At 42.6% G+C, this 21,628-nt stretch overlaps 1 protein-coding gene across 1 annotated transcript in view; it reads right to left on the bottom strand.

Moving 5' to 3' along the window:
- dip2ba (disco-interacting protein 2 homolog Ba) overlaps positions 1–20,064 on the bottom strand; it is a 45,847-nt gene extending 25,783 nt beyond the window's left edge. Inside the window, exon 1 of the mRNA XM_061075017.1 lies at positions 19,826–20,064. Coding sequence (XP_060931000.1) covers positions 19,826–19,910 — 85 coding nt within the window. The 5' untranslated portion in view covers positions 19,911–20,064. The remainder of the gene's footprint in view (positions 1–19,825) is intronic.
- Between the last annotated feature and the right edge of the window lie 1,564 nt (positions 20,065–21,628).

Below are 21,628 nucleotides of genomic sequence, written 5' to 3' on the forward strand. Positions count from 1 at the left end.
TTTTTTGATTAATTTGGAAAAGTTCGGCGGGCCGGATTAAAAAGCCCAACGGGCCGTATATAGCCAGCGGGCCGTACTTTGCCCATGTCTGATCTGACTCCTCCTTTAAAACAGGTGCTGTTGACCTGTGACCTCAGGACAGGTCAGACAGAGGGCTGACCCTCCCACAGATGCCTGCACAGGGTCACAGAGCGGATAAAAACACACACAAATAAGCAACAGTCCAGGTTACATAATTCATTATAGCGCATTCAGCTCTGGCATTCCCTGGTCTGATCTGGCACATTAGATGCTTTTGTGAATGTGCAGCTCATCTGTGAAAAACTGAAAACTTTGCCTGAAGTAAAGCATTCATGCAATGTTCAGTTGATTTGGAAGAATAGGAAAACTTTAATTTAGGGTCTTCAAACCTTTTTCAACTAGAAGGGCACTCGGAGTGCATTATTCTGCCAAGGCCCTTAAATGAAAGAAAAAAACTGTTAAATGAACTAGATGCAGATATTTATTTAGATCTGCATCAAATTGTACACACTCATATATATTAGTCCCCTAAACTTGTCTGATGCCATTTTCTGACTTGTGTAGGTCTTTTCACCAAGTGGGAGATATTTTACGCTATCAGAAATAAACAATATCCCTGACTTGGAATTACCACTAGGAGGCCGATATGTACGCCTGCTCATAGTAACACTCAAACCAAATTGTGTAAATGTGGCATTGTTCTTCAAGTGCTTGGAGACGAATAGAAAGAACTGATGCCTCTAGCGCTAACTGATGTCGAGCATGGTAGATCTAAACCAGTCACTTCATGAATACCAGAATGACAGCTCATGCCCCCATGGCCCCATTGTCATTACATCACACTGAAATATTTATGGTGGGTGACTGTGAAGTTGTCTTCTGCTACATCCCTCAACAACAGAGAACCTCCGTCTTCAGGTTTGTCCAATAACTCACTACATTCAGATTATACCACATGTTGTCTTCAGCAAGACAAACACAAGCTGTTCTGATGTTAAATTACTCATATAAAAAACGAATGTCTCATTATATGAGTAATCTTCTGAGACTCTGTAGCTCATACGCCTTTTGTTTCTTACTATCAACAATAGACCGAGTGTGGCTTTCTCAAACAAACCGTAGGAGAAAACCTAATCCCACTTCAGTGGTGAATAAATGAGGAGTAATGAATAGTGGTATAAAGCGGAAGTACAGTCACAAAGCCCTGGGAAGGAAAAGCTGAGATTATGGTTATGAGGGAACACACCCACACACAAACAAACCACAAACAAACTGTCATGAATATTTTACCATTGATTTATCAGGAGTTCAATGACTACTGGATTTAGAAAAGGACTTGAAATAATCTTTGACAAGTGGCTAAATTCTAGCTGCCACCATCAGCAAATTACACAACCGTCTCAGATATTTACATAAAACTTCAACAACAAAGCAGGTGTGCCCCCCCAGTCAATAAGAGCAACCTTTGCTACAAACATTTACACTGTGATGGTTCTTTTCTCCGGTGAATCGTTTTTTTGTGGAAAAGGCGACTCTGCATGAGAAGCTCAGTGAAGCACATTTCAATGCTTAAGTTTTTCATCGGAATGCATTTTCTCTAATAAGAAACAGTGTGACGGTGCCTCCAGTTATTTTCTTAAGTATGCACTGTGGGTCATAGATGAATATTGCAAAGTATGAATATGTTTCATTCAGCAATCCAGGAGCCAGATAGTGAAAACACAAAAGGATTTACACTGCACCACAGTACAGCTGTGCAATATGAATTTATCTTATGGCCTAATGTGATGATAGACCATTCCTGTTGTTTCACGTTGTTTCTATAGTGTCTAAATAAAATTATACTCTTTGTTGTGATCAGTGTTGGGAGTAACGGCGTTTAAGTATAACGGCGTTACTAACGGAGTTCTTTTTCAGTAACGGAGTAATCTAATTAATTACTTTTGTCATCGTTACAACGCCGTTATCGTTATTGATAATGTAAAGTGGCGCGTTACTACAATTTGGTTGAATGAAGCGGTCAGTCGGCGATCTCAACCGGCAGCGACTCCGCAGTCCCCGACGCTGTTTGCCGGCTTCCTCCGCACTTCCGCTTTCTCCTGTCCCTTGCGACTCCTTCTCCACCAATGAATAGGCTTGACGTCGCTCGCTACGTCATCATCCGGCGACGGCTGTCAAACAACACTCTGGTGGGGGGTGGGGGGGGGGGGGGGTCTCTCGATCCGTTACAATATTACACCCCAGCTGCGTGGAGAGAGCTGTCTCACTGCACGCTCTGACTACAGCTCAAGACAGCGACAATGGCGACGAGCCAGGGAAATTCAAAAGTAGCGTTCAATAACTGGAAGTACCGGCACTACTTCTCACACTACTTAATGGCCAGATTTTCCTTTGTTTCTTTTTACCCAAGTTTACATTTGCACTTGAATTTTATTTTCAATATTTATTTTTATATGTTTTAATTCTATGCATCATATGGCAGGCTGCAATCTATTGAGTTCAAATAAATACCAAATGTTCTAAAATACTGTATATAGTGTTTTTATTCTTCAATCAGTTAATATAAACATCTTTGACGTTAAAGAACATGAAAAATAACGCCACAGTTACTTTGCTGAGTAACTAATTACTCTAACAATGTGGTAACTGAGTTACTAACTCAATTACTTTTTGGGAGAAGTAATTTGTAACTGTAACTAATTACTTTTTAGAAGTAACTTGACCAACACTGGTTGTGATATTTTGTTAATTTGGACGTTGCTATATGGTTTTTCAAAGAACTAAAGAAAAAGTTGTGAACATTTTATATCAACACAAAGAGTGAGAATGAATGTGACTAAGACCTGTTCGTAACTCTATATAGGAGAATGACTCAGACCAGCCAAGACAAAACGAGGTGCTTGTACCAACAGAATCCCTGTCACATCAACAAGAATTAGGTATGAAAAGCCTGACATGAAACAGAAAACTTTGAAAATTGTGCCGCCCGCTGGTTTTAACAACAGACTCAAACACCAACAACCTCTTCTACCACCTACGCAAGTAAAGAATCTGGAGAGCATCTTTGGATGAGAGCCACAAAAGTACAATGAAAACAAAAGAAAAGCCCACTGACAACAGCAAAGACATAACCCCAATTTACACAGAAAGATTATCATTACATTTTACAGATAATGTGCTTTATTGTGATGTGTCGGCTGCATATGAACCGATATGTAGGGATATAAGAGGTTTTGGTTTTATCGCACATGCAGCCGACACCAAAGCATCTAGAATGAAGGAGGCAGCAGAGCTTTCAGTGGTTTCAATAACAGTCAGAGGTCAATACTGGGCTAATGCTTCCTACTCCAAGACAGAGAGATGAGCTAATAATTGATGCTAGAAGACAGGAGAGGGTCTGGACTGGATAGTAAACACTTGTCCTTCCATCAAACTACTTCCCTAGACACAAACACATGCGCGCACACAGACACACACACACACATACACACGTGCCCACAGGACCAATCAGATTAAAATCAGTAGAGTACAATGAAGTGCAGAGGTACAAGATTTGTGTTCCATGTGTGTGTGTGGTGTGTATGTGGAACTGAGTGGCTTAAGCATCAGCTGATTAGCTTCCAGCACTCCCGGCTTACAACAAGGAGACTAAGATCATGTATGGACAAGCTTTTTCTCCTTTTCATGTCAGCTACACACAAGGCAGATTTCCACTCCTGTGTCGAGGATGTGTCAACAACTCTGATTGCCAAATACGGTTTGTGACGTTAGATGTTGAACAATTTAAACGCATGCCACACCCGATACTACAAACAGACGCACACTGAAACTACTTATGCACAGATATTCAGCCCCCCAACTGGGAGAGCTGCTGTAATTACTGTGGGCAGATTAACCAGGGAGGAAGTGACACGACTGCTTCTGTCACCCACAATTTCCTCTTGCTTCACAGTTCCCGTTACTCTCCATGCATGCACCCAACACAAGCACCTACATGTCACAGGTTACATGACTGTACACAAGCAGATATTTCACAGGGGATAACAAACAAGATTACACAAGAAACAGTAAATAAATCCTCCATTTCACAGAAATATGTCGATTATACACATATTTGCCTCTTTTCTCTCACTTAATCAGATCAGATTTTTGGCCCTGGCATTGAACTGGAGGCTAGTGTCCAAGTCTGAAATGTAGGACCCAGTGAAGTCATGGTCGGGCTTCAGGCCAGTGACACTAGTTTGATGTGCACAAAGACGTCTTTGTTTATCAGTAGTTTATTGTCTGCGACAAATGTGATGCTAATGTACAAAAGTTACAAGTTTATCTCATGAGAAACACATCCAACAACCGAAGAAAGCTACACTCCTGCTGGGTCTTGGTGAGCAGATGACAGCGAGGGCACACAGCACGACTGCAAACAGAGAGCCTCACACAAACAGCAACAGCGTGCACATTTACATGTAAATACACAACTAAACACAGGGGACGAGAGGAGAGGAACTAACGTCACCCACAGGATCTTATTTATAGAGACGCTGAGCACGAATACAAAAACAACGGGCAGACTGTGCTGAGAATCTGGGTAAATAGAAGTCGACAGGAAACGCAAATGAATGAGTCTGACACCAAGGCCATTTAATCGCACCTGGTCATTAGTTTGAGTAGACGGTGGCAGTTAATTTCCACATTCACACAAACAGCTAGACAAGAGTTAAAGATCAAATGCACACTTCCATGATCATTTTTGTTTCTTTCAATTCTTTTTTCATTGTAATCCTGTTATCTAGAAGTCTATTAATCAGTTAGTCAAGTGACAAAAAACGAAATTGTCTTGTCTGGCAGATATTGGGTATCTTTATATTCTTTAGCAGCTGCTAGAATCCGACAGACGATAAAAAGGCTAGAATGATAGACACTGCGTATTTGCATATTGTTTGTCGATATGTGCCAGTGTGAAAACTTTCTTTTTCAGAATAAAGATGTAAATTCATGTTCTACTTATACGTAAGATTTTTTTCTTTCTTCATTCAAATTCTAAATAGTTGGTTTTGTTTTCTTTTTCTCTTTAGTTATTTATAATAACATATTAAATGTTTGTTTAAACTGTAAAATATCAAGCCTCTTTGTCGTTTGATAATGAAGCCTTAAAAATAATTATAACTACTAATTATTACTTATTAACTTATTATTATAACATCATAATGAACAATATCCATGATATCTGTAACAGAATTTTTGTAACCCCTAATATCGGTATTATCATCTGCACAATACATTTCAATCAGACGTCGTTAAACTGCAATGGGAGATTTGCATTCTTACAGTATTACAGAAATCCCAAATATTTTCTCGGCGTGGGGTAATATTTCCTCTACTGAGCAGCTTTTCTTATTAAATCATGGATCTAATGTGCCTGTTGAAAAAAAATGTTTGCCATATAAAAAACAACAACAGTCAGAATAAGGCCGTTTGTGGTTTCAGGGCTTATAATTTGCAGTTGCTTCTTCTCACTGCATCAGCAGTTGAATCGTAGCTATTAAAAATCACAAGTTATTTGTTCTTATTCAGGGGGCATTTTGTTCATGTCTGCATTGGGCTTCAAACGTTTTCACAAAGGCCTCCCAACATTTTCCACTGCAAAAGCCGGCCTGCAGTTCCTCTGGGACCTGATGAGTCCATGTGGGAGCTTTCAGGCATAAAGGGAGGATGAGGTGATATATGGATGAATGAAGAAATCTGCCTTCCAGCTGGGGAAAGAGTGCTGGGGGACATGTGATTTCTCTTCAAAGAATATCCAGTGGAAAACAGAGATTTGGTTGGGTTTTTGAACAGGAACAAACAGAACAATGAAATTGAATATGTAATTTTAAAACTACATAAACAAAAACTTAAGAGGAATTTTGAGGATTAATGGAATAATATTGTGAAATAAACAGAGTTTAATGTTTTTCTTGAGTTGCTATATATTGAATAATTGATAAGGTAGTTGGCAGGGAAAGTCCCAGATGATTTCCCATAATCTAGTTTTGCAGTAAGTCTTGAGCATCAACAAGTCAGTCAGAAGGATTATTTGTGATATTTAACATCATACTGTGAGTTCCATCATCTCTATTTGGCAAAATGTATAATTTGATTATAGTATACATTGCTGAGCAGCCATTTGCTTCATGCACTGAGGTGAGGAGAAAAAATGATTTGGAGAGAAAAAGAGGCAAACTGACATCTGCATGTTATGATATGCTCAAGTGAAAGATTCCTATGTAGTATAAATATGTTCATAAATGTGTAACACCTCGAACACCAACATTGAGTAGGTAATGACTATTCAAGGGCAGCCGGAGGAAGGTAACAGAGGGGGTGAATACACAATGTGTATATGTCTTAGAAATAGAGACAGATAAGAGAGAGAGACAAAGAAAGACAGACATCCTGTACACATACACATCAAAGTCACCGTGTTAGTATCCTGAACAACACCAGCCTTAAAAACACAAGAAACCCATGAGCCCATATTACAAACACACACAAACAGGCCAATTCAACCCTGCGTGAAGCACCAAATCAGTTCATAAAATCAGGCCTTCCTGTACAGGCAAAAAACACTTTCCAATTGTGTTGGCCACAATAAGATCAAAATTAAGATGTATGCTGAGAGCAACAATCCATTTCCACACAATAAGATTTAGCATTCGGCATCCTGAAAGTTATTTTGCCAAAAAGATAAAACTACAACTTCCTTCCAAGCTTTTAAGCATCCACATTCTGTTGGAGAGCAGAGCGAACGTTGCCCTACTTCCTCCATTACTTCTATTACATTGTGCACTTTAATTTGGCAGCGACAGGACTCCTGAGCCAGCTGCGTGAGCTGGGGACAGTCGCAGAATTGAGGGCTTGTTTCTACTTTTAGCTCAATGAGAAAGTCACACTGAAGAAGAGAACATTGCCCCAACCCAGAAGAGAAAAACCCAGAAGACAACGTTTTCTGAATAACCTTATTAAATCATTGTTTCCTAACTCATAACCCAATTAATCTCTCATCAACACTTGACACTCGCCTCATTTGGGTCACTGTGTTTCCCTGATGACAATAACAGGCGGATTGTAAAGTCAAGCTTTAAATCAAGCTGTTATATACAGAAGACATTACTTCATCAAAGTGATAAGACTGGTGAACAAGTGTCCATGGTTGCGTGCTGAGTCAGACAGGCACAAGTGGGTTGTGTGTGAGTAAGCAGCAATGATTAATGTCATTTATTCTTCTGTCAGGCTGCTCTGAAGCACAGTGTAACTGGACTGGGTTGTTAGCTTACAGGTTGTGTTTCTGAGGAATTAGGTGCAGGGATAAGTAAGACCACCTGAGGTGAGAGGCCAAATCCCACATTGATTTCCTGTCAGATTAGCTAGCCGCCCCACAGTAGAGATTATCTGTCGCCTACAGGTCTTGGACGATGGGATAGTTGTGTAAAATTGTATTTAATTTCCGGGCTTTCGCACCAATTCAGGGATTTATTCATAGGCCGTTTTTTACAACAGATATTTTAACTTCTCACAGAAGTTTAAGTGCCTGAAGTAATTACACCTGTGCTTTAATGGCACATTAGTCAATTCCATGATTTGACTGGCTCTGCTAGCTGACTCTTTGAGGATGCCTACTGAGAAACTTGAGCATTAATGTTATCAATGAAACCCATGGTTTTTTTTTCAAAATGTGAGTTATGAAAAAGAGAGACCGTGATAACAATCTGGGTCACACTAAAACCCAAACAACATATCCACTTAAAAAAATTAAGGGCCAAAAGACTGATCCATCGTCAAGCATGACGTTTACCGATACAGACTACAGTGATGCATCAATAGCAACTACACACAGGTCTAAATAATAAAATTATTATCACTATTCAAATCAATTGCCTTTTATTTGTATCAGGCCAAATACTAACATACATTATCTCAGGCCATTTTACATAATTTACATAAAATTATAGAGAAACCCAACAGTTCCCACAAATAGAAAGCCATTTGGTGAATGTGGAGAGAAAAACCCCACTTGTGCCTGTTTGACTCAGCACTCAAACATGTACACTTGTTCACTAGGGAAAAGTCCACTACCGGAAGTGGCTATGCTAGAGGACATAGCCGCACAAACACACACCCCACTTGTGCCCTTGGGCGAGTGTGTGTGGTGTTCCTTGTGCCCGATGGTACGTGAACGCGCTTCCGAGAAGGCTATCAGTGGACATTTAAGCTAAAAACATGTTGTAAGTGACGCTGTTTCGAGTGGAATATGACTGTCGGGGCTTGCGGTGTCACTGCTCGTGACACTACACGAGCAGTATGGAGGCATTTTTTCAGTTGTTTTCTTGTTACATCTGAAGAAAAGGTCAAATTGTACTTACATTTTAATGAATTCGACTGCAACGCTTTGACCCCTTTCACGCACCCCTCCAAAAGCATAGTGGTGAGTAGATAATGAGTGAATTATCATTTTTCTGTGAACTATCCCTTTAAGATTGTTGTTGTGAGGAACAACAACAGTTCCATGATTTTACATGTGTTAGTTCTTTTACCATTTCTTCTTCTTGAAGCTCATATATTTTAACCATGAAGTTATAAAGAACTGTGACCTGGTCAGTGGGTTGATGCTTTCTTCATTCAGCACACCGTGAAGAAAAGAGCCAGAGTAGAGACTTGGTTAGACAGAGGCATCCTGGCCGGCTCAGTGCATGGCAGACCAGTGTTGCTGCATCGCCTGGTAACCAGGGTGTACTGAACAGTGAAAGTGAGCGAAGGGTGTCAGGTTTCAATGTGGCTGGTGTTGTTCAGATATGCAGTGATCAGTGTGTGAGGCTGACCTGTTCTGAGGTTCAACGAGTCTTGGACATCAATTTAACTGGGGGTTCAGTGGGTGCACAAGACAAACTGTCACTAAACTGGACTACGAGAGCCAGGGCACAGACTGCAGGGGAGTCAAGAACCAAAACGATTCAGGAATCAGGCTGCATCACTGTTAAAGGAAAATATTCACATAGAGTATATTCTTCTCGGAAATAACGCCGCATCACACACTACATGATATTATTACGAATATTGTGACGCGGTTACACATAACCTCACCGCTCTTATTTGACCTCATAGGACAGCAGATGTGAACAATATGGCGTGAGGTGGAGCAACAACTTGCTCTGAAAAGCAGAAGGGTAAACCAGTCTGAAAGAGTAAATGGTTCAACAGATGAGGTTAACACAAGTTCTCTCTTCTTCAGGTGACATTTTAACGTTAGCCTCTGAATGTTTTCCTGCTTGGCAGCACTGTCAGCTGCTGTGGTCTCTCTGTCCCTCTCATTGGCTGCTCGATAAGTACTGACATAGTCATCTCAATTTTAAATCCCAAATATCAAACATAGTTGAGCTTTGTAGAGGCAGCCCGATGATTCTGTGGGCAGTTCACTAGGTTTAAGAGGGACTCTGTAACCCCTCACACTACCAGATAATCTGTGCAGAACATTGGTAACGACAAAGAATCCCGACAGACCTTTCCTCTGACTCCCAGGGAGACCAATCAGGGTTAGATCGGTAGCGGAGTCCCTGTAATCTGAGCCCATTTTAAACTGACATTAATTGAGCAACAGCCTACCTCTACAAGACATATGAAGAAATTATGCTCCTCGTTTGTGCTTAATGTCTCATGGTTAATGGGTTAAAAGAGGGCATTAATGGAGAAAGAGGAAGGTTAGTCTGGCAGCTGACTCATTAAATCAATAACAAGCAATGAGTTCCCTCTGTGAAACACTCATATCCTGGGTGTTGAGTCTGCAGTTGACACTGAAACCGCACAGGCCTTACTGCTCATGTTCCACCTCTCTGGACGACCCACGGTCCTGACCTCCCACCACCGACTGCTCACAGTCATTACACAGCCTGTCACCAGGAGAGGAGTTAGTGCCGGCTCTGAAACGTATGGCTCTGAGTCTCTGGGGAATGTTCAGCAAGGTGCAGCACCGGAGGAACGCTCAAGAGTGGAATAAACGACAAATGCCTGACAGGCTCTAAAATGCACAAACCTTTGTGTCAACAAAAACATTTCACTTCACACGGAACTTGAGGTGTGAGGTCATATGAGCACTGTAGGACCGCAACAAACAGTTATTTTTCTTTTAGTTATATAAAAATATCCCAGCATCATGTCGTCTTGAAATATCTTGTTTTGTCTTACCAACATTACCAAACATATTACATATTTCTTCATTAATCAATCAAATGTTTGGTCAACGAAACAACAGGAAGCTGTAAATAAAAAAGCTGGTCACAATAATGCACACAATAATATATATAATATATAACAATATCCAAAATCGTTGACCGACAGCGCAAAACCCTAAAACTTTTAATTTACTGTAGGACCAATAAAACTGTAAATTCACAGGGGACACATGGGTATTTTTATATGCTGTATATACATACTGTGACTGATACACACCAATCTTAGTCACACAGGACTAATTATTCCAAAATGGCCTGAAGCTGTTTCGAGGAGCCTGTGCAGACAAAACTGAAGGTGTTTTTGAGATTTGTCAAACTGTGCAGAGTCAGACATGACATTCTCACTTTGTGACAACTGCCATTTTGGTTTAAGACATCATGTCCCTCCTCAGGTGTGTCCACATATACCAACAACAATGTGCACAAGGTCTTTAAGGCAAGTTTAGTTTGTTTACTTACAGAACATTCGACTGACGAGAAACAACAATAGTGAAAAGAAAGAGGGGTTTCTTTTCTTAGACCTACAACGAAGGAAAATGTAAGTGTTTACAGCATTTTGCTTTCACCCCTGGTAGTTGAGCAGTGAAACCCATAAGGAAGCGAGCATGGGTGACTGCGGCAGCGTTTCCATACATCTCTATTTTTGCTTATCCAAACTTCAACACAGACCCAGTTTTCAACCTAAACTGGGGCCAGCAGTGTTTCCAAACTCCATGTTAGGCGCCGAAAACAACAGTGATGTGTCTTAGGAAACTAGAACACATTAGTGTGGATGCATGCTAAGTAACGTCATGACATAATTAATGTAGAGCCGGGTCCTTCTACTGTTACAAGAGAGTGAGAAACACTGTATGTTGATATTCACCCCACAAAACATTTAAACAGAGTTTTAACAACAGCTGTGATTTAACCATGTGTCAATATTAACCTCATGCTTCCTTTGGATACAATAAACATACAATATGGAAATCAGCACTCGCCCAGAAGCCAGCGTTACTGACAGCCACACCCAGTCTGTGTTTTCATGGCCTTTGTTTCACCTCTTTATCTCAGGAGGTGAATTAAAGGGGTCCATGACTACAAGCCAAGCACTCATACAATGTGTTCTGAGGGGCCAAGAGGGGAGATACAAATCGGCCTACTCGGGGGTTTCCTGAGAACTCCTGCTCACTGAGATTTTTTTTATTATCCTTTAGCTGCACACAAGAATTAGAAAGACAACTATTCAAAAGCATGGCACAAGTCCAAAAAGGGACCAAATGACCCAATGTGCAACTGACGGAGGAGGCATTTGACCTTTTGGAAACTTTCATTGTACATATGTACAGCACAGCTTTACCCCAGAGCTCTGATTTCCCATCAGCCCTTCCTGTGACGCAGGCCTGCACTTTCATATATAGAAACTGACCAGCTGCCGAAAACATACCCCGTGTTCTCCACACCCACTTCAAAAGGCTGTAATGATCAGCTGTGGCTGATCAGCTGAAGAGCCCGAGTGAGTGAAGGACAATGAGAGCGAGACAAACAACAGATGACACAAGCAAAAATAAAGTCTATGTCTAAATCTGTTGTCATTTCAATAAGAGTCGAAAGATTCATTCAATCCAAAATCACGTGGAAGCCATTTTTTTAAATCACTGTTAATAATCCTAAAAAGATAAACAAAGTCTGTAAGGACGTAGCTTTCAAAAATCCCCATTTGGCCTCCAAGTCTCAGGGACTGTGTTAAAAAAAAGAAGAACCTCACGTTACAAATCAAAAACAAGTTATGTTTACATTTACAGAGCCAAGCTTTTTAACTCTTCAAACTGCTAACAGTGAACTTAGAATCCAAAATACAAATTACGATTAAAATTGGAGGTCAAGCCAAGTTTCAATATCAGTGTGTCTTTGCATACATAACCCGTTTTCAGATTTGACCCGCGGGGGGTTCTCTGCACAGCGTGTTCACGACAGCAACAACTTCTCTGCATAATTCAGGCGAGAGGAAGTGCAGTCAGGTGCAGCAGACAGAGGCAGGAAGCGATATATTAACTCCTTTGGGGAGATCACGTGATCATGTTAACAGCACCCCCGACACCGTCGTCAGCTCTTGCACCACAAACTCTCTTTTTCGTAGGTGTCTTCTACTTGTGTTTTGCATTTGTCGCATGTTAAAAGCGTCATCAACCCCCCTCACTTGCTTGTAGTGAATCCAGCGGGGATCCCCTGCTGTGATGTCAATACGAAAATTCCTGAATTCCTACAGACTTTAAACTAGGAGGCCAAGAGAAGAACGTCTGCAGGAACTACGGAACCTCTCACTTGGATCTCACTTGCACCTCCTCTGGAGAAAATACAGAGTATCTGTCTCCACTAGTGACACAGGGTCGTACAGTTTTGCGTAAGGGCTCAAATAGTCAATGTAATAATGTCATTGAGTAACAGACACAATTTATATTTCAATAAAAGTTATTAATTTAGCATTAATTATAAATTCTGAGTATAATCAGGTTATTTGTTATTGTGTGATAATATTACATATTTAGACTAAAAATAACTGCTACTCTAAGGAAAGCAGGCTGTCTCTTGTTTGTTAGCACGCATGGTCAGCAGAGTCTGTCCGGCCATATGTGTGAGCTTAACACAACTACATGCCAGTGGCCAGAAATATCTGCGTGCATGTGATTAACTCCTGATTATAATCTTGACAACTGTTCATCATGAGAAGGTACTCATACTTTATGGAACTGGGGTGGGGGGTGTGGGGGACTCAGTCCGTTTTATGCCTTAAATGTTCATTCAAAGAGACTTTGAATTGTGTTTTTTAATGTGGACTACATCAGAGACATTTTTCAGAAAGCAATTCTCCACTCCATGAAAAAACCTTCAGCACATTATTCTGCTGATAAGGTTTAAAGGCCTTGGCATTCCTCTGGGAAATGTTGGATCAGTTGATTTGACCGTGGCATTCGTGTCATATCCAAATAACTTTCGCCCCCCAAACGTTATCTCTTAAATATATAAAGCCACATTACAAGCTCTTTGTCCATGATACCATACAGACAGACCGGCAGAAAAATAAACTACTCAAGTGTTAAGACCGGGTTCCTCACATCAAAAAACTCACTCCTAACAACCGGCTTTTATCTGTAATGGGAAGGAAATCAATCGGCATTTACTCCCGGGTTAAGAGGCTCCAGCTCCGAATGGCAGTGATGGAAACATGACACCTGGTTGAATGCACTACTTTGGAGACAGCGAGGTGAGAGCACGCCCTCTATTGTAGGTGCTTTTGTGACGTCGAACATGATGGGGAGGGGGGGGGGGGTTAATTCCTCTTCTGGCAATAGTTAAGGAGTCAATAGCCTTTTTTCAGCATGTCTACCCATGTTTTTAAAAATAATTTAAAAAGAAATCACACACTTTAGGATTCCCCTTGATGCAGAAATATACGAATATTAAAGGTTTGTAAGAGTGGCATTCAACAAAGAAACACAGGCAAACGAACACCGGTGGATCTGCTTTTTTTTTGCTCCAGGCTATCACACTGAAAGACTCTCAAAACTGAAAGCATTATAGGTCGACAATCCTGTTAAGTAATCTGCAGGTAACATACAACAAAAAAACAACCCCTTGGTGTGAGGCTTTACCAATTAGCACACCCATAGTAACTTTCTCCATGGGTCAGGGAGCAGGCTGATTGGCCTGTGGAGGGCAGATAACAACAGGTCATGGTATTTCACACACAACCCATGGGCGCAACAGTGACCCACATGTAGCCAGCGACCCAGCTGCTTGGATTTGGAAGTGTTTGCCACAGGCTGCTGTCTACTAGCCGACAACATTAGCTTCAGCAAGAAAACACACAGGCACACACAATTAGGACCAACTCCTTGGGAAGCAGTGGAGGGCCTCCACTGCAATAATGGTGGAGCTTTTGTGTCAAAGAGATTCTTGTTTTCTCCTCCTCAGGCATGAAAGTGAATTTGTCTTGCCAGCCAGGTCTATTTATATTCACAAGAGCATTCTTCAGCATTAGCAGTCACATGGCCTGCTGGGCAGTTGATATAACCAGGCGATAGATTGGAGGGACGCTGCATGTGCTCTCAGTCTACACCCACCAAAAACCGCAACACACCTTGATATCTGCATCTCAACCACGGACTTCATCATCTAGCCTGTGAGGCATGATTCAGAGTGCTTTAGTCAACATTATCTATTGTGTCATAGCCCGACCTGAATAAATGACTGCAGGCCACGGAAGCAGTGGGTGGAGAGATTGGGCAACTCAACGTCAGAGACACGCTTCACCGTCCAGTTGAGATAACGGGTTGGTCAATTTGTGAATGAAGGTTTTATCATGACTGCGAGAAAGGGTCTGATATTACGAAATGCCCATTCATTCTTCCCTTGTGATTAGTCATGGTTGGAATCACACCTATCGAGACAGTTAACATCCCAGTGAGACTGAAGGCTGAAACCGGTTCTCTCCCTTTGACGTGGATGGATGTGCCCTGGAGAGAACACGCCTAATTGCAGTGACTCACAAACCTGCAATAAGACAGGATGCGGGCTTGTAAACATGTGGTGTTTCTAACCACTCTTAGCGTGGCATGAGATACACAAGTGGGTTACATGTCACATCAATGAGTGAATTCCAATGTTAAATGTGAAGTTTCATTCATTGATTGTCTGGAACATCTCAATGAACCTGCCTTCCAAAACGGGAAGGGAGAGCACAGGGTCAGACACAGAAAAGCACCATTTTAGCAGCAGGGTCCTGCTCAAGGGAACTTAGGCAGTGTTCATGATTCAACCAAGCTCCTTTGTGCCAGTAACGGTACATGCACCATACCATTGATTCATGGCATCTATTTGTCATTTCAGACTTCCACAGCACTGCGACTGGAAGATGATTCATTGGTCATTTATCAGCGTCAGACAGTGGATATTATGACCACATTACGTTATCATTATTACGATTTATGTTGTCTATGTTTATGGCTTCAAGGAAATTACAACTTAAAAGGCAGAAATGTGATTGTGACAAAGGATTTTCCGCTTTTAAGTTGAAGGTGTTGTGTGCAACAGTGGATCACATTGATACTTTGTGTAATTATGTGCACAGTCACAATTTTCTATGCTGAACTAATATGACATTAAAAAGGATATTTACTAATATTCTGCCATATTTCCCAGTACTATTTGACAACAAATATGAGATAATTCCACAACTTAAGCATGTTTTACTAGAGAAAAGACTGTAGATATACACAATTTGAGACATGATAGGTTGTATATCAGTATATCTCCTGGCACTGATTTAAAGGGATACGATTGGATGTTTTTTCCAATGCGTGCCTCAGTGTCTTCCTCGGTAAGATAAAAGAAAGTCACGCTCACCGGCCACGCACACCAACACACCCACCACACCCACACCTCTCTGTGAGGGTGTCCTGGTATTTAATGAGAGCATGTGAATAATTCAGCCTACAACAGGCCTGGAGGAGAAAAAGGGACTGCAGCCATCATTAACTATGCAGAAACAGTATCATGCCACAAGCACACACACATGCATGTCCACAAATATTGTATACATAGAAAAGGAATACCTTCGCCAAGAGTACTCCACCATCTGCTTGGGCCTAGAGCCTTGGCTCTGAAGCTCCACAGAAGATGATTTGTGGCTTTGGGATTCTGACCACAGGAAACGTTACATTAAGTCTGAGGAATATTCTACCAATTATCTGAACAGAAAACCGGGGGTTGATCTGACAACTATTTAGACAGACTCAAAACTGATTCAAATACATATAGAAACTGAGAAAAACTGCAGGCAGGGCTGTGTGTTTAATGTTTAAGTATTATGGACAAACTCGGGACAGACACTTTGTCAAAGTACATACAATTTTAGGAAATTGTAGCACAGTGTTCAAGAAAAACACAAGAAAGTAATTTGAGATAATCATGAGTTTGACTTTTTCACGTCATTTGGAACACTTAGGTATACTGCAACAGGAATCAGTCTATAATTACAATATGTTAGCTTTGGCTGAATTCACTGTTTTCACTGCAAACATCACTCACTCTCCCAAGTAGGCAAATTAAAATATTGCTGTATACTCAACAATATCAATTTAGATTTTCAACAACATGTCTAGAGCTCTAAACAAAGCAAGCAACCACCAACTGTGAAATGATTAACAGAGTTCAACTTAACAATCAGCGCGAGTCCTTATTCCTCTTTTAACACGCGTGCAGACATCAAACTCTGGGGCTCAGCACCACATGAGCTTGAGTTTAAGGAAGTGTTATCACATGTCTGTCATCTGTCTCAAAATAAGTATTTTGACCAACTACTAATTAAAAAAAATCTAGATTTTTGTTGTATCACATTCATAAGAAAATACAGAGAGAGGGGATGTTTTTCAGAGACCAACTCTTCAGGTGCTAAACACTGTCACTAATAGGTCAGACGCGTGGATGGTTGAGAGAGAAAGAATCCATATTAACGCTGCCATCCTCTGCTGAGGTCAGAACGAACCCAGCCTGCTTCTGCTCCATCTGAATGGTGGCTGGTTGGTTCAATTCATGATTGCCCTTAAAAGGAAGCAACTGGCAATAGTATGGACTGATCAGAGCTGCAACTATTGGGTAAAACTGCATCTTCACATGCACACAAGCATGTACGCCCCATGCATAGGCAATGACTGTATTGACTGATATCTGTATGTATGTCTTCTATGTGGACCCCACTAAAAGTAGCTCTGTCTTAGGGTAGAGCTAATGGGGATCCTTCTAAATAAACAAAACAAAAGACTCCTGAGTTTAAAAACTTAGAAGCAGACAGGGAGCAAGTGCCAGTGACTTAAAGCTCTGTCTTAATGTCAGAAAAGAACACCAGTCTGCACCACCAGCTGCTGACGGATGAATATCTCATCTCTGTGGAATTTTGCCTGTCAACAGCACAGGATGTGTGTAAAACTCACTTGACAGACGGAAGGCAATGTCATCCAGGTAGGCTCGTTCCAGGGAAGAGCCAGACATGACCTTTTACCCCTGACCCAGCGGAGAATTGACAGGGTGAGGGGGGTGAGCTCCTCCCAGCAGAAATACACAAATTCAACACACGTCATCCTCTCAAGTATGACCAGTCGCCAGCCCCTCCCTTCCCTTCCCTTCCTATGGAGGCAGCTCATTCCAACGTGCACACAAAGACTGGGTTCAGCTGAATGGCCTAAATGGCAGCAGAGCTCCTGGCCACGGCAGCTCAGACCGGATGAATGGTCCTCATTGTGTGCCCATGTTCACAGGGGGCTAGAAGAAATGGGTTGTTTTTTAAGAGGCCATTTGGCAGGCCTGTGTTCTTATCCGAGCAACGTAGGAACAGGCATTTTCACTTGGTTCAGAGGAGGGGTTGTTGTGGGCTCAGCCTATTAGGCGATGACATGCCTCATGCATCAAGTCAGAATGGGACAGCTATACTTGAGAGCCGAGATTTGAAAAGCACTGAATTCAAATGATATGTTGTCAGGCAATTAATATGCAGGGGAGCCACAATGAGTAAACATGGGCAGCTAATGTGAATTTAGTTGTGTCTTGCATTGAACTTTGTAGTGTGATGCATTTCTCACGAGCACTTGCACGCAACAAAACAGAGTCTTCAAAACCTGTTTAACAAAAGAGAAAGTCTCAAGTCTGTGCATGTTTGTCGTGCATGGTATTTTTTTTATATTTTACGACCCAATCTCAATATAGATTGTGACGTGAAAGAGTTTGTTGATGGATGAAACAACAAAAAAGATCAGTTTCCAGCTGCTGCAACAAATTCCACACCCGATATATCAAAACGTTTCATCAAAGTGAAGCAGAAATCATTTAAAATTGGATAATGCCATGTTGATCATTGATCTATGATATTGCCCATAGCCCAACCAGAGGTGGTCAAGGAATAGTGCCTCAGTGCACACATCCATCCATCATCCATCCTTTTAAGGGTTGTGGAGCTGCAGCCAATTCCTCTGGCGAGAGGTGGGGTGCACGATAGACAAGTCGCCGGGATATCACAGTGCCAACATACAGACTCACATTCACACACGGACAATTTAGAGTCTCCATTGACCCTAACCCCAATCTGCATGGCTTCGGTCTGTGGGAGGAAGCCAGAGTACCCGGAGAAAACACAAGCAGACACGGGGGTGATGATGCAGAAAGACCCCGGCCAAATCGGGATTTAAACCAAGAACCTCCTTGCTGTACAGACAAATTCCAAGCGGACAAATGTCCATCTTACCTGTGATTAACCTGATAACTTTGGTAAATCAGCCGTTATGTAAAGTATAAACCATCCAGACTTAAGTGATAACAACATCCAAATACCACTATTGTAGCGTTAACAGGTCAACACGCTAAATACTGGTGGATTAACATCTGAATAAAATGTTAACCTTGGGGGTCAGTCAGCAGAACCACATTGTCAAGATATTTCAGACAACAATACTACTTTGTTTGGCCTTATCCCTTGTAGTGATCACAATAATCAACCGACACTGAGCGATCAACGCTCAGGACGACTGGGCTCAGTCCCCCCTGCAGCTGATGAACAGGGATACTGTCCTTCCTAAGGATGTGAGACAGACAGCTGCTCATGGAGAGGGGGGGGATCATTTGAATATGCTTTGGATTAAATATACCACAAATGTGTCAAATTCAACAAACAGACACATGCATCCACTGCAGCGTCCGCATGTGAGGAAACTTGATCACCCGACGAAGATCTCGCAGAAAGCTGAGGCGAGGGTAGCGCACCAAGGGAAACCTATAATTCCAGTAATAGCAGGTTTACACAGGCGTAATAAGTGCACATGTTGATGATCGCTCCCGTGAACATCACCGAGGTCATATATCATGTTTGGGAATCACTCCTAACAGACTGTGTCTCCACACACACACAAGATCATGACTGCAGGCCTTGTCATTGCACCTCAACAACAGTCACAGTGACTCACAGTTTCCCTCTGCAATAAAACATGTTTCACTTCAGCTGAAACCTCTGCATCAGTGTCAGGTATGAGACACGTGTGGTGTGGGGACGGAAGTGATGATGATAAGGGAAGAAGATGACAGAGAGGGCGAGGTGGGGGGGGGGGGGGGACAGGGGGGTCAAGCAAACCGATGGCCAGACCTTGCCTGAGGCCATCATCGAGCAGTCTGTCAGGGCAGACAGGGCTGGGGGAGGGAGGGAGGGAGGCTGGAGGACATGAGCTCCACAAACACGTCTTTAAATCTGCGGTTCTGCTGTAAACGAGCCGCTGAGAGTTTAGACCTGAAACAAACACACAGGAGAGAGGCTTCTCTCTTCCTCCAGCACAATGCTGCTCGTCATGCCCTGCCGGCTAACATCCTGTACTAGCACAGAGCGAGCTAGGTGGCTCAGCCTGACGAGAGCTCCCATTCAATGTAGCACACAGACAAGAGGAGGAGAAACAAAGGTTCAGTGTCTGAAGCACAGACGTGTTGATAGTGTGCTGGTGAGACCCCCCCCTCTCCGGCTTCCTTACCTTCAGACAGCTCCAGGTCCAACTCCGCCAACTGGTCCCTCACCTCCTTCGGCAGGGCGGACACATCCACGCCGCGGTCTGCCATGACTCCAGCCGGGGGACGCGGGCGCGGTGTGGTCGAGGGGGGAGCGGAGGGTGACGTGTGGAACGAAAACTGCTAAAAAAAACAAAGCGCCGTCCCTCAGGATACGAGACAAGCACCCGAGTGGGAGAGACAGTCCATCCGAGCGACCGACCGCTCCGCCATCATGGAAGAAACTCACCAGCGGCAACCCGCGGTCACGTGACCGCGCTCACCTCCGCCTGTGCGTGAATTCACCGCATCCTCCGCCGGGGAGCACAGCCCGGCACCGGGGCGCTCTCTGCCGGCCCGTAGGCGGAGACACACGCAGACACACACACATCAGAATGTTTTATTCCCAAGCAGGTCTACACATATAAAGACATTTGTTGTGGCATGTTTGCGCAAGTGTAAAAATAGAAAATAGGAAAAAAACACTTTTTTTTAATATAGGAATTAAAAATACTAGCACCAGGGGAGGGATTGTGCAAGATGTTCAGTTAGTCTGGGATTTTCCACAGGAAGTTAAAGTATCACAGTGTCATACACACACACACGCACACACACACACTTATGTCTCCATGGCTTTAGAGGACACTACATTGATATCCTGGAGACTTACTCTACCCTAACCTAAACCTAGCCTAAATTCAAACTGACTCCAACATAAAACTAAACCTAAACTTAGCCTTGACTTAACCATAAAGAAGACATATTTAGGTCCCCATTACGTCAGCTATACCTGAACACACACACACGCACAAACATCAAAGGAACAAACATCCTGGAAACATAAAATGGCTTTGATCTTCTACACATATAAATATGACTGCATCATCTTACTCACGCCATTTCCTACCTTGTGGCTTACAACAAACAGCTGAACAATAAGATTGCTCCTGATTCAAACTCATCACCATGGACTACATCGAAAGAACTGCTGGACAGGTCAAAACTAATTACAAGTGCAGGGATTGCCGAGCATTTCAACGAGACGTCGATTATCTTGAACATCTGTTGGGCAAGCAGAGAGTCCGTGGTCTCCAAAACCTAGAGTGGACACTCACTCTTCAACATGCGCTGGATGAGGCCTACCAAAAGTTGGCCGAAGCGCAACCCCTGGAAGAAAGCTACTGTGACAAGGATAAATACACACGGCAGCCTGAGGATTGGGAGGAGGACAGTGAAACCCTCAGCACTACAAAGATCCTCACTGAGACCACCAAGCAGAACCAGGAGACAGAGGAGGCTTATATAATCAACCAGCAGATGTTTGCTTCGGAGCTGCAGTTTGAGAGGAGCACAAACAAGGCTCTCCTAGATGAACTGGAGAAACTAAGAGCTTCAAACAATGAGATCAGTCAAAGGTATGAAGCGGACAACCTCAGAGCCAGGCAGCAGGCCAGCCACCTGAAGGCTGAGCTTGAGAAAGCAGTCAAGTCTCAGATGCACTCCTTCCCGGCTGAGGAGAACCTCCTCCGTCTGCAGATAATGGAGGAGGAGATGAGATGTCTCCGCAAAAGTGCTGCTGAAGAGAAAATGCTTCTGCAGAGAGAAGTGGAGGAACTGACTTCTCAACTCTCACTGAAGAAGGAGAGAGAGGATGTCAAGCAGCAGGAGTGGCAGGAGGAAAAGGATGAGGTGAAGCAGCTGGAGAAAGAGGAGGAGAAATGGGCGGAGGCAGCAGGAGGAGGAGAGCCTGTGGACAAACCTGCAGATGAAACTTTACTAAACAACCAGCA

The sequence above is a fragment of the Limanda limanda genome, chromosome 7, assembly GCF_963576545.1.
Source record: "Limanda limanda chromosome 7, fLimLim1.1, whole genome shotgun sequence".
NCBI classification, from domain to species: domain Eukaryota; kingdom Metazoa; phylum Chordata; class Actinopteri; order Pleuronectiformes; family Pleuronectidae; genus Limanda; species Limanda limanda.